At 29.9% G+C, this 19796-nt stretch overlaps 3 protein-coding genes across 3 annotated transcripts; 2 read left to right on the forward strand and 1 right to left on the reverse strand.

The window, feature by feature from the left end:
* The first annotated feature begins 979 nt into the window (after nucleotides 1-979).
* Nucleotides 980-1929, forward strand: NIMIN-3 (NIM1-interacting 3). Its single transcript, XM_068617829.2, has one exon. The coding sequence runs from the start codon at nucleotides 1270-1272 to the stop codon at nucleotides 1666-1668; it is 399 nt and encodes a 132-aa protein (XP_068473930.2). The 5' UTR covers nucleotides 980-1269; the 3' UTR covers nucleotides 1669-1929.
* Nucleotides 1930-5161: 3232 nt separating this feature from the next.
* Nucleotides 5162-8866, reverse strand: LOC137814893 (GDSL-like Lipase/Acylhydrolase superfamily protein). The gene is made up of 5 exons (XM_068617830.2): nucleotides 8459-8866; nucleotides 7469-7657; nucleotides 6849-7009; nucleotides 6147-6411; nucleotides 5162-5659 (listed from the first exon to the last, which is right to left on the reverse strand). The coding sequence occupies exons 1-5, from the start codon at nucleotides 8694-8696 to the stop codon at nucleotides 5427-5429; spliced, it is 1086 nt and encodes a 361-aa protein (XP_068473931.2). The 5' UTR covers nucleotides 8697-8866; the 3' UTR covers nucleotides 5162-5426.
* Nucleotides 8867-16266: 7400 nt separating this feature from the next.
* On the forward strand, nucleotides 16267-19398 carry UMAMIT25 (nodulin MtN21 /EamA-like transporter family protein). Its single transcript, XM_068617831.2, has 7 exons — nucleotides 16267-16714; nucleotides 17695-17757; nucleotides 17917-18033; nucleotides 18129-18378; nucleotides 18454-18612; nucleotides 18735-18886; nucleotides 18991-19398. Exons 1-7 carry the CDS (start codon nucleotides 16539-16541, stop codon nucleotides 19157-19159), a joined length of 1086 nt encoding a protein of 361 aa, XP_068473932.1. The 5' UTR covers nucleotides 16267-16538; the 3' UTR covers nucleotides 19160-19398.
* The last annotated feature ends 398 nt before the right edge of the window (nucleotides 19399-19796 follow it).

Here is a 19796-nt window from a genome sequence, read left to right on the forward strand (position 1 = left end):
GGCTGCTAAGATTAAAAAAGCCACCGAGAATATTTTTTTATGTTGTCAAATACTTTTCCGATATTTTTTTTTTTGTTGATAATGAAAACATTCATGATGTTGTTCAATACTTTTCTGTTGATAAAGAATACATACAAAATGACTTGGTTGCTGATGTGATTTCTAATGAGGTCAATGATAATGCCAATTCCTAACGAGACTTGTACTGGGATGGCCGACCGGTCTATTGATCCGGTCGTTAAGACCATACTTTAAGGTACGAGGTCGATCACGTGTCATATGTGGCCGACCGACATAAGGTGTTCAAGTCAAACTGTTGACCTAATTAGCAAAGGTCAACCCACGGTTAGGAAACGACCTAATCCAACCCTAATCGCTAAACAACCCCCTAATCCGACCCAACAACAAGGGCCCATTAAGGTAATATAAATATCACGCATTCCAAGGAAGAAGGTACGTCATTATCTACAGTATTCTAACCAGCCGAATACGATACCCCACTGACTTGAGCGTTGGAGTGTCATCTGCAGGTACCCCATCAGCCTGAGGAGTTGTTCAGTGAGAAGGACCGAAGGAGGAAGTGAGACACGACCGACCGAGTGACATCCGAAGACGATAGTTCTCCCAGTCCCCAACCTAGTTCGAGAACAAGACTAATTCATAAAATAAAATTTAGATAATTTATATGTTATAAAGTATTCTAAATTTAGTCAATTTAGTATATCCATATTTAATCAAATTTAAATATTTTTATTTTTAGTCGACTTAAATTCTTCAATCATAAAAAAAATTAAAACTTATTTCATTAGCTAAAGTTAAAGTTTGAGATGATTAGAGGTTGGTTAGTCAATTTTGTGATAAATATATTAATCATGAACAAAAAGGATAGATATTTTACACCATGAAAATAGATATTAAAGGGCATTAATGTCAATCCAATAATGTGGGTATAGTAAATAAAATAACACGCTAGTATTGACCTCTCTTGTGAGTCAATTAACACGGTTTGAGCTCATTGAATTCATTCAGCAATTTCCATGCTTCATTTTCTGAGTAGAGCAAGTTCATATCAGATCTCAACCCTTATTCGTGCTCTTTCTTCTTCTCTGTTACCTCCTCAAATTTCCTTTTTCTTTTCTCCCATGTTTCTTTTTTAGTTGGTGTTTCTCTTTCTCTGCACAGGGAACTATACATAGTCTTCTCCATAATAATTCCTCTTGTTTTCTTTTTCTCTTTAAGATATAGAGCTACGTTGGTTAATTAAGGAGCATGGAGGGAGAAAAAAGGAAGAGAAAAATTGAAAATGAAGAAGAAAATGAGGAGCTGAAGATGGAAAGGTTCTTTGCCTTGGTAAAGAGGACAAAAGATGTTCGCGATCGACTCTATAAGGAGAACAAAGATGATAACAAGAAGATGGATGAAGTGAGGGAAAGGAGTATTTGGAACCCAAAGTTTGAAGTAGAAGACTTTATTGACTGTGGAGACATGGCAAAGAGTAGTCAAGTTTCAGGTCCTCTTCATCACGATCTTGCTGCTCCTTCACGCAAAGACCTCATAGACCAGAAAGAAGATTTTCAAGATGCGACACAATTGGTGCCAGCTGAGGAAGATAATGGTGAAGAGAAAGACAAAAGGAGTGAGCATTTAGACTTAAATCTTTCGTTATGAAATTACAGTTATATGCATATGTATCTGATGAACTGGTTATGGCCTATGAGCCAGTGACTGTGACATGCTGACAACCTTAGATAATGATGATGATGATTTTGACCCTGTAGTTGTTATTCATTGAACTGAAAAGAAGGAAGAAGCTATCATCTTCTATTATAATCTTTTTTTCACAAGAGGTGAACATCTAAAGTTATCATGCTTGGTGAACACAGATTTTGATCATCTATTTAGTCAAAAAGAAAGTTTTGTTCATGTTTATTTCTCTTTTTCAAAGTTGACTGCACATTTACTGTTTTCTTTTTTTATTTGATTCTTAAATATTTATATTTTCATAAATTATAAATAAGTAATAACCACATTATATTAATTTTCAAAAAGTAATAATGAAGATTTATATTCACTTGAAAAGAGAAAGAAGGAATGGTATTTCATACTACTTAAATACATAACTATGTTCAGATGTTAACAAAAACGATACATAATACGTATTTATAAAGAATTCTAAGAACAGACTAGATGGAAGCGTATTAAACCGATGAAATGATTCTCTATGAATAAATCCTAAATTAGCCAATTTATCAGCACACACATTCCCTTCACAAAAAATATGAGTAACCCTAAACCTGATTTTTCTACAGTAATTAAGACAAGTACTCAATCGATTCCAAAGCATTGAAGAAACATTTTTCCAAAAAGTAAACGCAGCACAAACCAAAGCAAAATCACATTCCAACCAGACATTAGTAAGTCTCATCTTTTGAGCTTCCTCCATAACATGTATAACTCCATAAAACTCAACAACTAGAGTAGTATGAATCTCAAGGAACGCAGAGAAAATTCCAATAAATTACCCCATACTCCCACCACGAAAAATACATCCACAAGTAGCAAGACCTGGATATCCCCTAGCAGCCCTATCAGTGTTAATTTTATCCAAGCCTAGTGAAGAAAACTCTCATATCACAGGAAGAGGACGAAGAACTTTACCAGTGCGAGTATTAATACAAAAAAGAAAAAACTTAATCACGTTGAAATTCAACATATCATTTTTCATAGAAGTTTTAGACGAGTTACCCACCAAACAAGTTAAATCTTTAATAATCGAAATAGTCCAAGAAACCTCAATCTTATCATGAAAACGAGCAAAATTCCCCCTACGTCATATCATCCAAATGAAAAAATTTATCAAAGAAAGCTTAATCAATTTAACCAAATGACCACTCTTAATAAAAGAAAGAAGATCATCCTAATTAGAGAAATGAAAAATATGAATAATCTTCCAAACTCAACTCCAAATACCCAAAGCATTAGAACATTCAAAAAATAAATAATTTTTTTACTTATCATAAAAAACGCAGATAAACAAATATGCAAACCTTTATTTTATTTTGATTAAACTCATTTGTAATAATAAAAGAGTTTTTTAGAATGAAAAGTAATGCTCCAAATGTGAGCTACATAGTTCTAAAGCTTCCGAGCTTTGTCCCCACTAACAGGTGCGTGGCATGGCTGCTAACAGATGCCATCACTAATAATCCAAGACTCCTGCACTCAAATATGTGGACCTAACTATCCTCGTTTCCCACTATTATAACTTCTCATAATTATCATTTTACCAAAACACAAAATCGATACAATTAGAAAAAATAATTGATGTGAATAAATCGAGTATACACATTTTACATAATTTAAAAAATATTTGATATTTTATCAATCAACTTTATTATATTTTGACGTATAATATGGTTTTTATAACATAACTAAATTTTGATTATAAAATTATACGATAAATACTTTTATATTTTGTTTATAAAAAAAATTACATGAAGAATATACAAGATATTATTATATGATTTAACGATTCAAATCTTATGCTTTATAAAAAGTTATGGAGGAGAATAAATGTAAAAAACTTACTTCAAAAGCAACTTGATCCTTATGCTTTTCTTTTTTACTGTCAATTTCTTCAAACTAAGCAGATCCTAAGTGCTACATTTTCTCCTTCTCTTTTATTTATAGCCTCATGATGTTATTTTCAAGGGAAAAAGAAGCATATGCATGTACTAAAATAAAGCTGGAAAGAAAAATAAAATATTTTTTAAAATGAACTTTTTATGTGGTAAATTGTTGTATGCTTCTTACTATTAATTTTATAAATTTAAATAAAAATTATTAAACGAAATTGTAGTCCCTCTTCATTAAAATATTTTGTAGCAAAATTTTGATAAGATACTCTTATACATTTACATATAGAAAAAAAAAAAGATACAAAGCAAAATTTAATTATTTTTAATCAAACCTTCTAACAATCATCGTACTTGAATTTATAATTTTATCTTAATTAAATTGATCGAAACACGGATAAAATTTTAATTTTTCAGTAGTAGAAATAATTTTTTTTATAATTAATAAAATTTTAATTTTTGAAAAAATAAATAAATTCTTATACAGGTCCGCAGACCCGCGAGTTACTCCTAACACAGGACGAACCAACTCAATCCACATTTTACAACGAACCAACCCAATCCACATTTTACGGACAAACACGAGGTAGGTCTATGCAGGATGGGTCATTGCCACCCCCTAGTGTAATAGATTTGGAACAAGATATAAGAATTGATGAATATTTAAGAAGTTATTTTTTACTCAACGCAATTATTGTAATATATGTAGAAATGTCTTCAAAGAATTTATACCCAATATAACGTCAAAAGTTAAAAAGTCATCAAAATTAGATCTTTTAAGAGTTGAAATCCGTTTCCCACTTTATTATTCCATAAATTATTGTAATCACTCATTATTATTATTTGTTTTAATGTGTCTCCAATTGAGATTCCAAAAAAAAATCTCTTTGAACGCATGAGGTTCAAAGAAGTGAACAGCAAGAAAGAAAAAACTTCACTGAATTTGTTAGCGTTGACTTATTATTTATGATCGTGTCATGGCAAAAAATACAATAGTCTGTGTTATCAGTTGTTTGCATAATACAACATTATCTCATAATACGTTTAATCTAATCTATTTTTTAATTTAATCTAAAATACGTTTAAGATTAATAAAACTCATATTTAACACGCAATTAAGTATACATTATTTTGTCAGTTACCATTAACTTTATCAAAGAAAACTTTTTATTTAATGATCTACATCTATGTCTTAATTTTATATTATTTTATTAATTATGTTATTTGTAGGTTAAGACTTTATGGCTTTTGGAAATTAATTCTAAGTTAGTTAACTCTGAGTGGTAACTATTCAGTACAAGGCTTGTAATGGTTTCTAATAACGTAAGACATTAGAAAGATCTTATTTGCAGACAACTTTCTCTCAGTCTATCCTTTTTCATTCTGTTTTGAGTTCCATTATCAGAAAACTTTTACAGTATCTGTTTTCATAACAATTCAAAATATTGTATAATATTAAAATATAAAATTAGTTATTTTGGACAATGATTCTTTAGACTGGTAGTTTTCACTGATTCAATTACATGTCCGATCATACAGGCCAAAAATGCATTCATGTGAGACACCAATTGTTTACATAATAAACATACATCCACATTGTCAAATAAAAACCAAATTCTGAATCATAGGCCAGTTAGAACACAATCCAATTGCATGGCTCTAACTTTTTAGAGCTTCAGCACGTGCATTACTTCATCACAGACTCTGTTATTGGAAACTACATAGATTTGGTAAACCAAAAACCAATGAACTAACCTTTTATTCATTGTTTTGCACACTCAGAGTGCATAATCAGGAGCGGCTAAAGAAATGAAAAGGTGTCCGCGGTGTGGAATAAGCCATGGAAAGTATCTTAGAAGCTATCAACGTATTTGCAGCTTCAGTATGATGAATTCCATCCCAGCTTACATATCGAGCCCCTTCGCCACAGACCTGATAACCAGGTTGTCCGCATGTTACCCTTACGTCAAAGTTGTAAGGAGGCCCTCCAAAGCCGCAACATACCATCAACGGATTTGAGAAACCTGATCAATTATGCATTTACAAACACCATCAAAATTATGATGATAATCATTAATGCAATAATTTGAACCATTACCAAGTTAAGACAACTAAGGAGTGCTAGCAATGCATCAATTAAACACATTCTGTAGTATTTATTAAATTTATTAAAAATTATAAAATTATGAGTGAAATTTGCTAAATAAAAAAATGCAACCAACAAAATTTTGTGGCATTAAACAAAATTTAGTCCAATAGTAAAGAGTGTCTTCAAAGGAGTGTGTAAAATAATATGTTGTTGGCATTCCTCTATCCAAATATATTTAGTTATCTGTGTCATTTATGTCATCATAATATATGGAGTGAAATCAAAGAAAACTAGATTCAGATTAGTAACAAAAGAGTGAATGGGGTGAAATCAAGGAAAACTTGATTCAGATTAGTAACAAAAGAGTGAGTCAAATAATTATCAATATACTTAAACGAGAAGAAAGTGTTTGCTTGAATTACCATATTTTGCGGCATTGGTAATGAGGTCATGCTTAATGCCATAAATATCAACATAGACTAAAGTAGAATCCTTCAGTTCAGATCTTAGTTTCTGACTCAAAAGAAGCAGCGCTTCATTAAACAATCTTGCTGCAGAGTTATAGCTAGAAAGACATCCCAATGAATCTAGATCCTTCTTCTGAGCCAGTGCAAGTATTTTAGGAAGACAGCCCAATGGCCCAGTATTGTGAACCCAAAACTTCCTGGCCCCTTCATTATGTAAATTCTGCATGCAGATAAGAAAACATCACACTCTAAGAAGGAGATATAAAAAAAATCAATGAATAAATTGTTATAAAATCAATGTACACCTCCCTGACAAGATCATTGTTGCAGCTTATTTCGATAAAGGGAAAGTTGGCGGTTACAAACAAATTTGTTGGCCCTCTTACCTATAACCTATTGAATTATAAGAATTGCATAGCAAACAATTTACACAGAATCATTTGCCGAAACAGAGAAAGCACTCAATAAAAAGGAAATAAATTAGAAAATAAGGGATAACTTATTTAGTCAGAAAGGATAGGCTAGAACGTTAGGATCAATTTTATGATTATACTCATCCCCTTCCAGCAACCTAAATCACCAATACTAAACAAAGAAAAGTAGTCAGCTGCATAGATAATAAGTTTACAAAACAATTATGGAGAACACTGAACTGACCTTAACAGCATTCTCAATCTCATTTATAAATGATGGGATCTTCTTAATGACTTGTGCGTACGACAGATTTTTAGCAAATGAATCAGCTAGGTCGTTTTGCCCAATATCAATCAAGTAGAGTGCATTGCGGAAGCCTTCGTCACTAATGAAATTTCTTGCACCTGCAGTGCAATCAGTTCATTCTTAAATACAAACTCAAATGTATATTGAATATATTTTTCCCCAGTAATTGAATACTACTTTTTAAGTGCAAAAGCGAATTCATTGACATGTAGGCAGATTAACAAGAGTAGTGTTAAAATCTAAACAGCGAAGGTATCAGATCACAGAGAAAAATCTGAACTCCAACGGATCAGACTCCATTCTTTGGACAAGACTAATTTTGGTACATTAATAGGGGTTAGAACTCAAAAAAGAATCAGAGTACAGAGAAAAATATGACAGCTTAAAGCTACACCAGTGTTGATTGTTAAGCATGCATGCATGCTATTCGGAGAAAAAGAAATATAGCAGTCAAATGTCAACACTTAAAACAAAGGCCACAACACAAAAACAGTGCAAACAATTTAATTTTTTAACTTTTTAAGTTAAGGATATAAGATATTGCAAAGGAAATCTACCTGCCGTAACAAGTTCGAGAGAACGAGCTTTGAAACGCCGGTATTGCATGACCTGTATATTTAAGGAAAAAGGAACATACTTAGGGAGAGTAGAGGACCCCACCACAGCAAAGTTTGCTCCATTTGTGAATGAGGTTCCGGACAAGGCGTCCAAGTATGGTACCAACAAACTTGCATTCAAACTTTGGCCTGCAAATGTTGGAAGGAAAATATTTCAGATTGAAGAACATTTTGATATAAAATATGAAACTAACATCCTAATTCCCCATCCCTCAGCTTTCATTTGGCAGTACCATTTTTCAATTGCCACTGCAGTAAAAATTACTTAATTTATAAAAAGAATAAATAATATATACCCTAGTAACATAAATAGATTCTACACTAATGTTTAAATTGCAAAGTGAAATTTCTAAATTTTTATAATAATCATTTTTAAAAAGAACACACCTTGCTTACAGAACCCTATTTTGCTTATGAAACTCTTATTCCAGAAATCATCCAAAATTATCAAGGTTAATTCTGATATTGCAAAGAATGTAGGTGCAGGAAGTAAAACGTAGGGGTGCAGGAAGTAGAACGTAGGGTACAGGAAGAAATACTCTAAATTTAAAGGATGCAGAAACCTAGGCCCGTTATGGCGCGTAATGGGCTCTCTTGGAATCCAAAAGCCAGGCCCAATTATAAAACAATACACAGCGTCGATCAAACGACGTCATATTGACATCACATTCAGCTAACCCCTTAGCTAGATATGGCTCCATTTCCACTACTCCTTACATTAATTACACTGAATAATGAACAGAAGGAGTGTGGGTTTATGAATGTTCATTACGATCTACATTTCTTTTGGAGTATAATATACTACTAATTGGGATTATTAATTATTGAATCTGAAGAATTTGGAGATTGAAATATGAATAATATGTATAACTATGGAAATTGGTAAAAGAAAATGAAAATGCGAAGAAGGAAGGGGGAAAGTTAACTGACAGAGTAGGTCGATGACGAGGCGTCCATCGGACAAGCGACCAGTGGATCTGCGGAAGAAAGTGCGGCCATTGGGAAGATTGATAGGGAAACCGAGTCCGGAAGCGAGTCCACCCGTGTCGGAGTTGGAATCGCCGAAGACAAACACCACCGGAGGCGTATCGCAGCCACCCAATGGAATCGCTATTGCTATTGCAATAGCAGTGAAAATGAGATGCGAGAATGCACCGCCACAAACCATGGTACTGTCACTGTGTTGTGTTGTGTTGTGTCGGTGACCACTTCCTTCTTAGTTTAACCACTTCTTCTACGGTTCCACTTCTTCTACGGTTCCACTTCTTCTCTTGTATTACACTATCACTACTTCTCTTATCATTACTAAATTCACGCTTTTAACTCCCTAACTTTTACACTAATTTACTTTCTTGTTGCTTATGTAAATAAAATTAGTAAACAAATTACTCATACTTTTCACTCTATTATTTTTCCATTTATTCTATTTCTTTTATCTCATATATTGAATCAGACACCTAAAGTATATTATTTTTTCTCTATCCTTATTTTCAAATTTCTATCACTTATTTATATTTATATCACCTAATTAATATATATATATATATATATTTATTGTACTTTTTATTTTTAGGTGAAAATATCAACCGAAATATTACACCGAAAAACCAGATCAAAATGTTAAATACAAAAAAATATAAATAAATAAAATTGAATTAGTTAGTTTAGCAAAGTTCATAATAAAAATATACATGTTTATGTTTAATAAATAATAAAAATATACATGTTTATGTTTAATAAATATAATGTGCAAAAAGAAAATACACAAGTAGTTTTAAGTCTAATAAGAGAGTATTATAAATAAATGTTCAACCTAAGAGGTAAGGAAAGTGAATGATATGATAACTTTATAAAACTAATTATGACTTTGGCATAAGAGTGCATTGCATGTAGACACGCCCATTCGAGAGAGAAGACCCATATCAAAGGCTGAGAGACCCAATAAATCCAGCCCAGATAGGTGAGTTTACGAGTCATTTAAGTTCAATTCCAAGTTAAAGGAATAGGGCTAATTCTCCCTGCACCAAATCAATTTTGATCTGCACCCATTATTTTTTTTTAAACCCCAAATTGCTTTTGTCATTTTTTCCAGAACGGAATGAAACAACCTTTCAGATTTTAGCATCCGAAAGACATTACTGTGTTGTGGATTGTCATATATGAAAGATACATCTCAGTTCTGGATTTGTATATCCAAAACTGTCTTATTTGTGTTGCAGATATAAATATCCAGAAAAATAAGGGTAAAAGAGACATTTTTTTGTAGTATTGGGTGTAGGTCATAATTGGCCTGGTGCAGAGAGAATTAGCCAAAAAATGGTATACCCTAAACTCAACCCGAGAGAGTAGACAAAAAACTCAACCCGAGAGAGAAGACCAAAAGGATCAGGAAGATCGAGAAGTCTAACGCATTTTAAATAAAGGAGTTTTATTTATAATTTATTATCAAATTCATTCTTAAAATTATAATTTGACACAAAATAATCTCACAAAACTTACTAATACGAAGAATTAAGTAGTAGTCCTGAAATTTATTTTACTATGTTGCTATATATTAATTTCGTTGGTACATTTTCATTTTATTTTTATATGTTTAAATTTAATATACAAATCCCATTTTTCAATTGAATTTTTTACATTACACTCTTACATTTTAAAATTTGTATGAGGGAAACAATTGAAATTATTTATATATACTCAATTTCAAAAATTAAATAATTTTTAACATTATTTTCATTTCATAAAACAATTTATTTTTTAAAATTTTAATTTTAATTTATTTCTATTTAAATTCAATCAAGATTCTTTTATAATTGATTATATCATATAGTTAATTTGGTTTTTCTTTTCACCAATCAAATATAATGTAACAAATTTATTCATTTGTATTCCCTTTTCTTTCATTCAAATGACTTCACCTCATTCTTTGTTCACTGTTTTTTTTCTTTCGTAGACCATACTCACTTCAATTCAAGAAAAACATTAAAGTTTATTTATTTGCGAGAGTGAAAAAATAAAAATCAAATAAAATATTATAAATACAAAAAACAAAAGCCATTATATATAAGACTTTCTTCATTCCACTGAAAATATTATGTTTTTATATACACTCAATTATATTTTAACATAAACTATTATTTTTCAAATAATAAATTATTATCATCATTTTATTAATAATAAGTATATTTTAAATATAATAAAATAGAAAATATTAAACAGGTAATCAATTTAAATTTTATTATTTTATTTATTTTAATATATCTATATTTATAAAAAAATTATAAAAAAAATATTTTTATTTTGAAATACAATTTTCTTATGAAAATTATATTTTAATTATAATTTATATATTTTTTTTTAAATTGTGTATCAAATTATTTTAAAATTTATTTTACAAATTCTATTTTAAATTTTTTTAAACATATTAATATGCAAAAAATATTCTATTACATCAAACACTATTTACCGCCTTTTTAACTTTTTTTCATTTTTTACTTTTTTTCTCTAAATCGTGATAACTTTATTTTTTGTTCTCTTTGTTACTGAATGTCACAGATTAATGAGAATAAAAAAAATAAATTTTAATTTCGTTATGTTTAAGTATTGACGTCCAATTTAAGTTTGTTATCGTTTATTTTTTATTTATAATTTTCAGATGATTTTTTTTATTGAAATTTACTTTTTTCGTAGCAAATCTCTTGTATTTTTCACAATTTCTCAGTAATTAATTACTAATTAGTTATGGATTTTTGTTAAGAACACTTCTTCCATTGTTTTAACTGTATACTAGAAAAGGGAAGCGCATATAAACCTTGAGTGTCATTTGATGTTATTTAGTTTGATATTTTTTAGTTAGATGTTTTTAAACTGTGAAAGATAACATGAGTTATTTGAGAAGGGTTTTTATCTAGACATACTTTAATTTATTGAAATTTAAAATCCTTATGAATATTTTCTCAGACATTGTAATTCTTCTATTATCTCTATGACAATTTCTAAGCACTGGGTTAGTTATTGATAAATTTTATAGAATAATCAATCATTTATGAGTTGTCATTCCTTAACTACATTTATAGAATAGTTCATTAATTGAGGTTAGAGTTTATGGAGGTAATTGCCTTCCCAATGTGATTACAATTTTCGAAGTGAGTTTGACTATTTATTATTTATTTTTATTTATATCTCATTTTTATATCTTGTTTATATGTATTTATTTTTTTATCATTTTAAATATTAATTAAATAATTTTTTATAAAAATTATAGTAAAAAACACGATATTATTAATTAAGAATTAAATATAAAAAAAATAAAAAATTTTGATATCTAATATCATTAAATATTATAATTATATATGTTTTCGAATAGGGTTGGAACCACGAGAATAATTGGACCTTCCAGTCGGTGTGCACCTTGTTCCTTCCTTTCAACTCAACTCCCACCTTCTCACTCTTTCACTCTTCCTCCTCGCTAGCTTTAGACTCGTATGATGATATCTGTAAAAGGTACTCCGACGCTCAAGTCAGATTTCAACCCTCGAAACTTAATATTTAAGATTAGATGATTGTGTACCTAATCCTTTGAAATTTGTGTTAATTTATATGTGGACCCATCATCGTTAATGAACCTAATAAAATAATATTAACAAACATTGGATCACTAATTAATCTTATTGTTGGTCATGTCGGTCGATCTGAATCGGACGTCGAGTCTCGTGTTCCATCATATAGACTCTATCAGTACAACATAAATATCAAAATAAAATACCAAATAACAATTGAATAAATGTAAAATGAATATAAAAATTTATAAAGTATTTATAAGTCTCCAAAATATTAAAGATAAAAAATATTAGGAAAGGAACTATGTTTATATTAATGAATCGTAGTTGAATTTAATTGTAACGGTAAGCTATCATTTGTTTCCGTTTTCTACTTTTAATTTTCTATAAGTAGTATATATTTATTCCTAGTTTTTAGTTTAAAACATATTTTTTTAACCTAAAAACCAAACGCACACCACGTTGTATTTTCCAAACTCGTCACCCTACCTAAGCACGTCACTCTCCTTGTTGTGCACTAGCTTTCCACATGCCATATTTTTATTATTTTACATTAAGGGAAATACATTTTTTTTGTTTAAATATTTTCAAAGCAAGTAAAAACATAAACTAAATTCAAAATTTATCCTAGTAGGAGGTACAAAATCTTCATTTGTATTTATTTTCATGAAGTTATCCTATGAAAAAAATCGCATAAAAGGGTTTGTTTCCCAATTCAATATACTAATATCTCTTTTATTTTTTTATTGATTAATTTTGTAATAAACATAAGTAATAGTTTATTAAAATAACGATTAAATATGTTTTTATAATGTACTTTTATGTTAATTTTTTTTTTCGTTTTTAGTCTAATGTATAGTATTTTAAAATATTTTATACTAATTTATTGTTACATGTTATAATATTATAATTCATACTTAAAAATTTATTTGATATATATTACTATATTTTACCTATATTCACTTATTACAATAAAATATTATATTAAAATAATAAAAATAAATGTAAACAAAATAATAATATAGAGTTGAAATTTGGATGTGAGAAAAAAAATAGTGTCAAATTATCATTACCAATGGTAATAATTCATTTTAATTTTTTTATTACAAATTTAAAGTTTGGATTATAAACAAACATATTTAAATCCTTAAAAATAATAATATGTAATGTTAAGTTACCGGGAATGTTTTCGCATCAAATAATAAAGGAGTTTGTGATGTATAGTGAGAGTTTATAAATAAAATTTATTTTGGAAACATATGTTTGGGTGATTATTATTTTGTTTTTACAATGAACCCAATAAATTATGCATGATACTCAACATATCCTATCACTAGGTTGATCCCAGCAGGTTTCTATAATTTTCCTTGTTTTGCCTGTTATTATGCTATTCATCACAAATCAAATATCAACATATTATTAGAAACGTTTATTTTAAATGAAAAGTATATCACGTTCCTGCTATTTATTATTCTCTTCCTTCTTTGGCCTCATATTAAGCTATCGGTTACAAATCAACTATCAACTTATTATTAGAAAAAATTATTTTAAATGAATAAAACATAATTATTATCTTATTCATGATTTTTATAGTCTATCATCATTACAAGAAAATTAGTAAACAAAAATCAATTTTAAAGACTAAAAATAATTAATTATTCTATAAATAAGATATATATTATTTTAAAAAATATATTAATATTTAAGTTATTTTCTATTATTAATAAATAGTATCTAATTAGTTATAGAGTTTTAGTTTAACTATAAATTATTTAAATTTTAAAATTGATAACTAAAATTTTAATAAATGACTAAATACTAATTTAAAAATTATTTATAATAATTACTTATTTGTAGTGTTTAACATTAATTTTATTTAAAAATATTTATTTAATAACCTTTCTGTAGTGTTATAAATTTTACACATATAAAAAGTAATCATTTAAAGACTTTAATGGATGTACTTCTAATTGTTTTCCAATAATACTATATCTCAATATGTCACGGGTTTAATTAAGAATGTTTTTGTAAAAAAAAAAAATAGAAAGAATAATTTAGAGGGATTCTTACTCAAAGGACCAAGGATCATATTTAACTTGGGTCTAAAAAACTGAATAAATTTTTTTAATATATTTTTTTTATTCCAAACTTTTATGGTAAATTAAATATATATTTTAATTCCAAATATTAACAATTTATATTTTATTTTTTTACTTTTAGTTTACTTTAAAGTCTTATATATATTTTTATGTACAACAAGAACAAGAGAGAATCAAAGCTATTTACATTAAAATTATTAGTTTCTTTTATAAACTTAAACTCATAAGTATAACTTACAGTTGCAAAATCAGTAAGAAAAATTAATTTTAAAAATTAAAATAATTAATTATTATATTAATTAAATTAAAAACCACCTTATAACTTAAAAAAATATTAGTATTTAAAATAATTTATATTATTATTAAAAATTTATAAAATAATTTTTAAATTGTTATTTAACCATACCTATCAAGATTTTAACTATTAATATTTTAGATTCTATTAGTATATCAATAATTTTTTACTTTCTAAATTAATCAATATAATGATTACTTTTTTTTTATGAATTTGTTTGTTATTTAATAATTTTTTTTTTCAAAAATTTGGTTTATAGAGAATTAATTATTAATTTTTATTTTTATTTATAAATATAATGATCCATATATATATATATATATATATTCATATTTAAAAATCCACTATTGTCAGTTTGATGAAGTTTTGAGTAGTTTGCACGAAATTGTCTTCATTTAAAATAAAATATAATTTTTATATCCAACTAAAACTACTATTAAATAAATAAAAAAAGTAGCTCTACATTGCCTACACACAAAAAAAAACTTATATTGGTAATATTTTGTTTTTATCATCTCTCGTACTCTACCTATTCTTGTTGATTTTGTTTCTCACTATATTCTTATTCCTTGGCTGCATTACTTTTCCTGAAAATAATAAAGTCCGACACTTGTTTGAAGTTTAAGCCGAAGCTCTTACGTGTTATTTAAGACCCAGATTAATGCCGTAATAAATGAATATATGCAACACATCACATTGATATGAATGAATATAAGCAACATTAAACTACATATACATGATCATATTAATTAATAACTAAGTGCTACACTTAACACGTTTATTAAAATGCTTTTAGTTATTTAAATATATAGTAATCATCAAATACAATCTGTCGTTTTAAACTGATAGGAGTAGAGATTTTTCATCAGAAAACTTTCTACTCTTTTCTTAATCAGTGTTCCAATCGCACCACTTAATTATAACATTCTCTTTGATAACACTCGCTCTTTTCGCCACGTATTGGATGCGACGAGAAAAATTATAGATGATGGATGTCTCTTAACCATATATATAGAAAAGTTTGGCATATAGATGGTTAAAGCAATGTCTATATATATTTGCATTAAGACATCATTATCAAAAACGTTTATTCAAAATTGGAAACAAACTTCCCTATTATCAAAAACGTTTATTCAAAATTGGAAACAAACTTCTCGTGAGGGTAAGTGGAGGTGAAGAAGAAGATGATGATGTAGGGGTGGAGTAAAATGTAGAAAAACCTTGCATTTTGAAAATTTGCCTTGTTTAACTTCAAAGCCATCCCCTGATACGGCCTTGCATCTGGCTCTATGAATAAAAGATACCTGCACAGTCTTAACTGTAAGCAGCAGAAATTTACTCCACATACATTTCCCAAGGCAATGAGAAAGTAAATGTCATCATAAATTGTAACTAATTAGGCCTTGAAAAGGGTATCTGAAAGTGAAACTTCCCTTACTCTCTCTATTTTTTATATATGCATAGTCTGAAACGCTGCTTAATTCAAGGAAGAGAGAAGCATCAAGTTAGCTGCATGCAATCTGTTGCCAACGTGTAACTAAGCTTTATATTACAACTTTTAATACTATTATTTTAATATCTTTTCATATAAATCTTTATATTACAACTTTTAATACTATTATTTTAATATCTTTTCATATAAATCGAGTATACAACTGTTATGTTTTGGTTTTGAAGTTTTGAAGAGTGAGAATGCCTGCTCCTACGAGGAGAAGTGTGAAGTGTGATGGGTCCCTTTAATTTATTGTTTTTGTTGACATGCGAATGTGTGGAACCAAACAAGTTATTGTAAGCAACTTCACCAATCTAAATGCATTGATAGCTACCAAACCCCGCGCAAAAGCCCAAAGTGCTGCAAGAAATAGCAATGAAAGCTGTTGTTTTATGTTAAAAGGTAACTAGTCGTGGCAAGGTGGCACCGTTTCTTTTACTATTACTTCACGCAAGTTGCCTATATATACGTGCTATCTCTCATGCATCTCATTCACAGAAGCATTACCCTTCTCATGTAAAACACTCTCTCCAAACTTCAAAGGCGGAGAGTGACAGAGAGAAACATGGCTAGCGGTCTCGTTCCCCTCATCTTAATGATTGTTGTTCAGCTAATCTATGCGGGCATGAATATCACTTCAAAGCTCGCATTAGAAGCTGGCATGAACCCTCTTATCCTTGTTGCATATCGACAACTCTTTGCAACTCTGTCCATTGCTCCATTTGCGTATTGGCTCGAATGGTAATATTATATATGTGCACCCTTAACTCTCTCGTTTTGTTTTATTTCATGTACACTATGCATGCATCAAAGGATTTTAAGTACTAACATTTCTGATACAGAGGGTCACCGTCGATCCCTTATGTTTTCGTTGAAATATTGTGCTGTTCATATATCTATTAATGCATGTATCTGTGTTTATGGAGTAGAGGGAGAGTGTGAAAAGAAAAGTGCCAGTTGTTCTTATTCGGTAACGGCTTTTCCATTTATTACACAAAAATAATAATCAAGGAAACAGTTTTCTTAAATGAACAAAATGGATGTTCTACTGATTATCGGCTTCATTTGACTCTATCAAACTCAAACGTTTTCAAACGGTTAATGAAACTGGAAAATATACAAACTTTCATGAATGACGTTTCATGCCTTGCTGGGAACATGCATGAAGGGGAGGAGGGGGGAGATAAGAAAAAATGTTATCAACGAGACAGCTACCATTATGACTCAGTTGATGGGGAAACTCCAAAAGCTTGATTCAAGCACTGGTTTACTCTTTGTCTCCTCCAAATTTGTGTAGAGTACCGTAGATATCACAAAACGATGATGCTAAATGGCATGCATGTAGGACGCGTTATGAGTCTCTCCGCATCTTACGTGCCAGCAAGCACTTTAATCCTTGAAACAAGTAGTGCTACTACACGTTTCACGGAGTTTCTGAAAACGTAGTGCCATTGAGCTGTAGTAGTAACCCGTGACTTAAATATGACATTCACTTTAAGCTTTTTTTTGGCGAATACTAAAGAGATTCATTAATGTTTGTCTCGTACTTCTACGGGAATTCTTGATCGGTGGGAATTGTCAGGTTCTTCTGGCTGACATTAACTTTATTTACTATTCCAATTTAGCCTCATCAGCAAAGGCATCTTGCATGCATAAATTTGCGACCATTTATTACGTCTTAATAAGTTAACTTCAATTTTCTCCATCTCTTCTTTCCTCAGGAAGACACTTCCCAGGTTGACAAAGCCACTTATGTTTCGGTTATTAATGTCCTCCTTGACAGGGTAATACATTTTATTTATCTATTTCATTACCGTGCAAGATTTCTTCCTGATATAACATTAACAGAGGTGAACCAAGATGAAAATAAAATTTAAATGTTCTTCACAGAATGCAGTTCAGATCTTATTTTCATCTTAATCACTCTGAGCTCTTGAATGCAGAGTTACAGGAAATCAGATTCTATTTTTTCTGGGGCTAAAATTTTCAACGGCTACGATTGCATGTGCACTGACCAATTTGCTCCCAGCTTTCACTTTTATCCTGGCAGTTATGTTCAGGTTGGTACCCAATATGTTTTATTCCACACAAGAATCATATGTTGACTTTGTTGTTTTGTTAATTTTTGTTTTTGTTGTTGTTGTTGCATGGAAAGACAAGAGAATCTAGGAATCAAGCAGAGGTCTGGCCTAGCAAAGTTATCCGGGACAATACTGTGTGTGAGTGGAGCATTGCTTTTGTCATTTTACCATGGAAAAGAGATTGGTTTAGGCCAATCTAGTATTCACTGGAGATATGCAGAGAAAATGGAAGGAACTGCCAGTTCTGGCTCAGGAAACATGTTTATAGGCCCTTTCCTCTTAATTGGTAGCACCCTTGTTTGGGCACTGTGGTTCGTGATTCAAGTAAGCATCAATTGTACAACTTAGATAACTCAATAACCACTGTATTATTTTGTACTCATTCTTTTCGTATTTCAGACAGACATAAGCAAGAAGTTCCCAGCTCCTTACACAAGCACAGGCTTAATGTGTTTCTTGGCAAGCTTTCAATGCATCATCATTGCATTGTGTTTCAACCACAGTGCATCGGCTTGGTCACTCCACGATGGCATTAAACTTTCTTCTGCTCTTTATGCGGTACATACAAATAAATTCATAACCCAAAAGCCTCTACATATGTACATTAGTACACTATTTTAAATTAGTTAACCTTATAAAAGAATTATATAATGTTTGTTTTATGTTAATGTTGTTTGCAGGGAGTACTGTCCACTGGGTTAGGGTATTCCCTCATGTCGTGGGCCATTGAGAGAAAAGGTCCTCTTTATGTCTCTGTATTCACCCCTTTGCAGCTTGTCCTCACTGCCATTTTAAGCTGGGCTTTGCTTCGGGAGAAATTATACGTTGGAACGTAAGAAATTGCATGCTCTTTTATTTTTCACCAACTTATTCATAACTAAATAAACTATATATATATATATAACAAGTTTTGGCTCACATCTTGATTTGGTTCAGTGCCATAGGGTCTCTCCTGATAGTGTTGGGGCTCTATTCTGTTCTTTGGGGGAAGAGTGAAGAGGTGAAAACGATTGATGATGCAGTTAAAGAAACAGTGAAGGATCCGAAGAATGACACAGAAATGCAATACTATGTGCCATCCAATGGTAATGGTGTCAATGCTTGAAGTTGGGAAGAGTGAAGGATTCAGAAGTTTCTGTTATTTGCTTTTATTTTACTTTTGTTCCCTTAGTTCATTTCAAACCAATGTGTGTGTAATATTTCACCGTCTAGCCCAACCATTCTCTAGCTTGCAGTTAAGAACCTTTTGCAGTTTAAGACTAGTTTTTTAATATATATTTAATTAGCTGGAATCAGTTGTCTCTTTAATACCAAAGAAATATTAAATTATGGTTTTACCCCGAATGTTCAGTCATGTCACTTTCAAATTTTCAATCATACAATTCGTTATAAGAATATAAAACTTGCAGAATCGAAAGTAATTATTATAACAAGACTTGAAGAATTATGCCATAGTTGTATTATATCTTTGCCAATTCGATTACTAGCAGCACAAATGGTGTATATAGAAGTTGATAGTGAATGGGTTATCTTGGGAAATTCCTCCTATGCCATAAGATATAGCTTACCTAAAGGTAAAATAAGAGATCATAATTGTTATATTGTGTATGTGATATGTGTTCACATTCCTTATTTTGTGAATTTTGAGTACTACAAATTTAGGTATATAATCTCATATGCTCTAGATCACTCTAAAAAGGTTTATATAGATTCTCTTCACATTTTCAAAAGGTGGCTCTGAC

The sequence above is a fragment of the Phaseolus vulgaris genome, chromosome 1, assembly GCF_051622355.1.
Source record: "Phaseolus vulgaris cultivar YP4 chromosome 1, ASM5162235v1, whole genome shotgun sequence".
In the NCBI taxonomy this organism is placed as follows: Eukaryota; Viridiplantae; Streptophyta; class Magnoliopsida; order Fabales; family Fabaceae; genus Phaseolus; species Phaseolus vulgaris.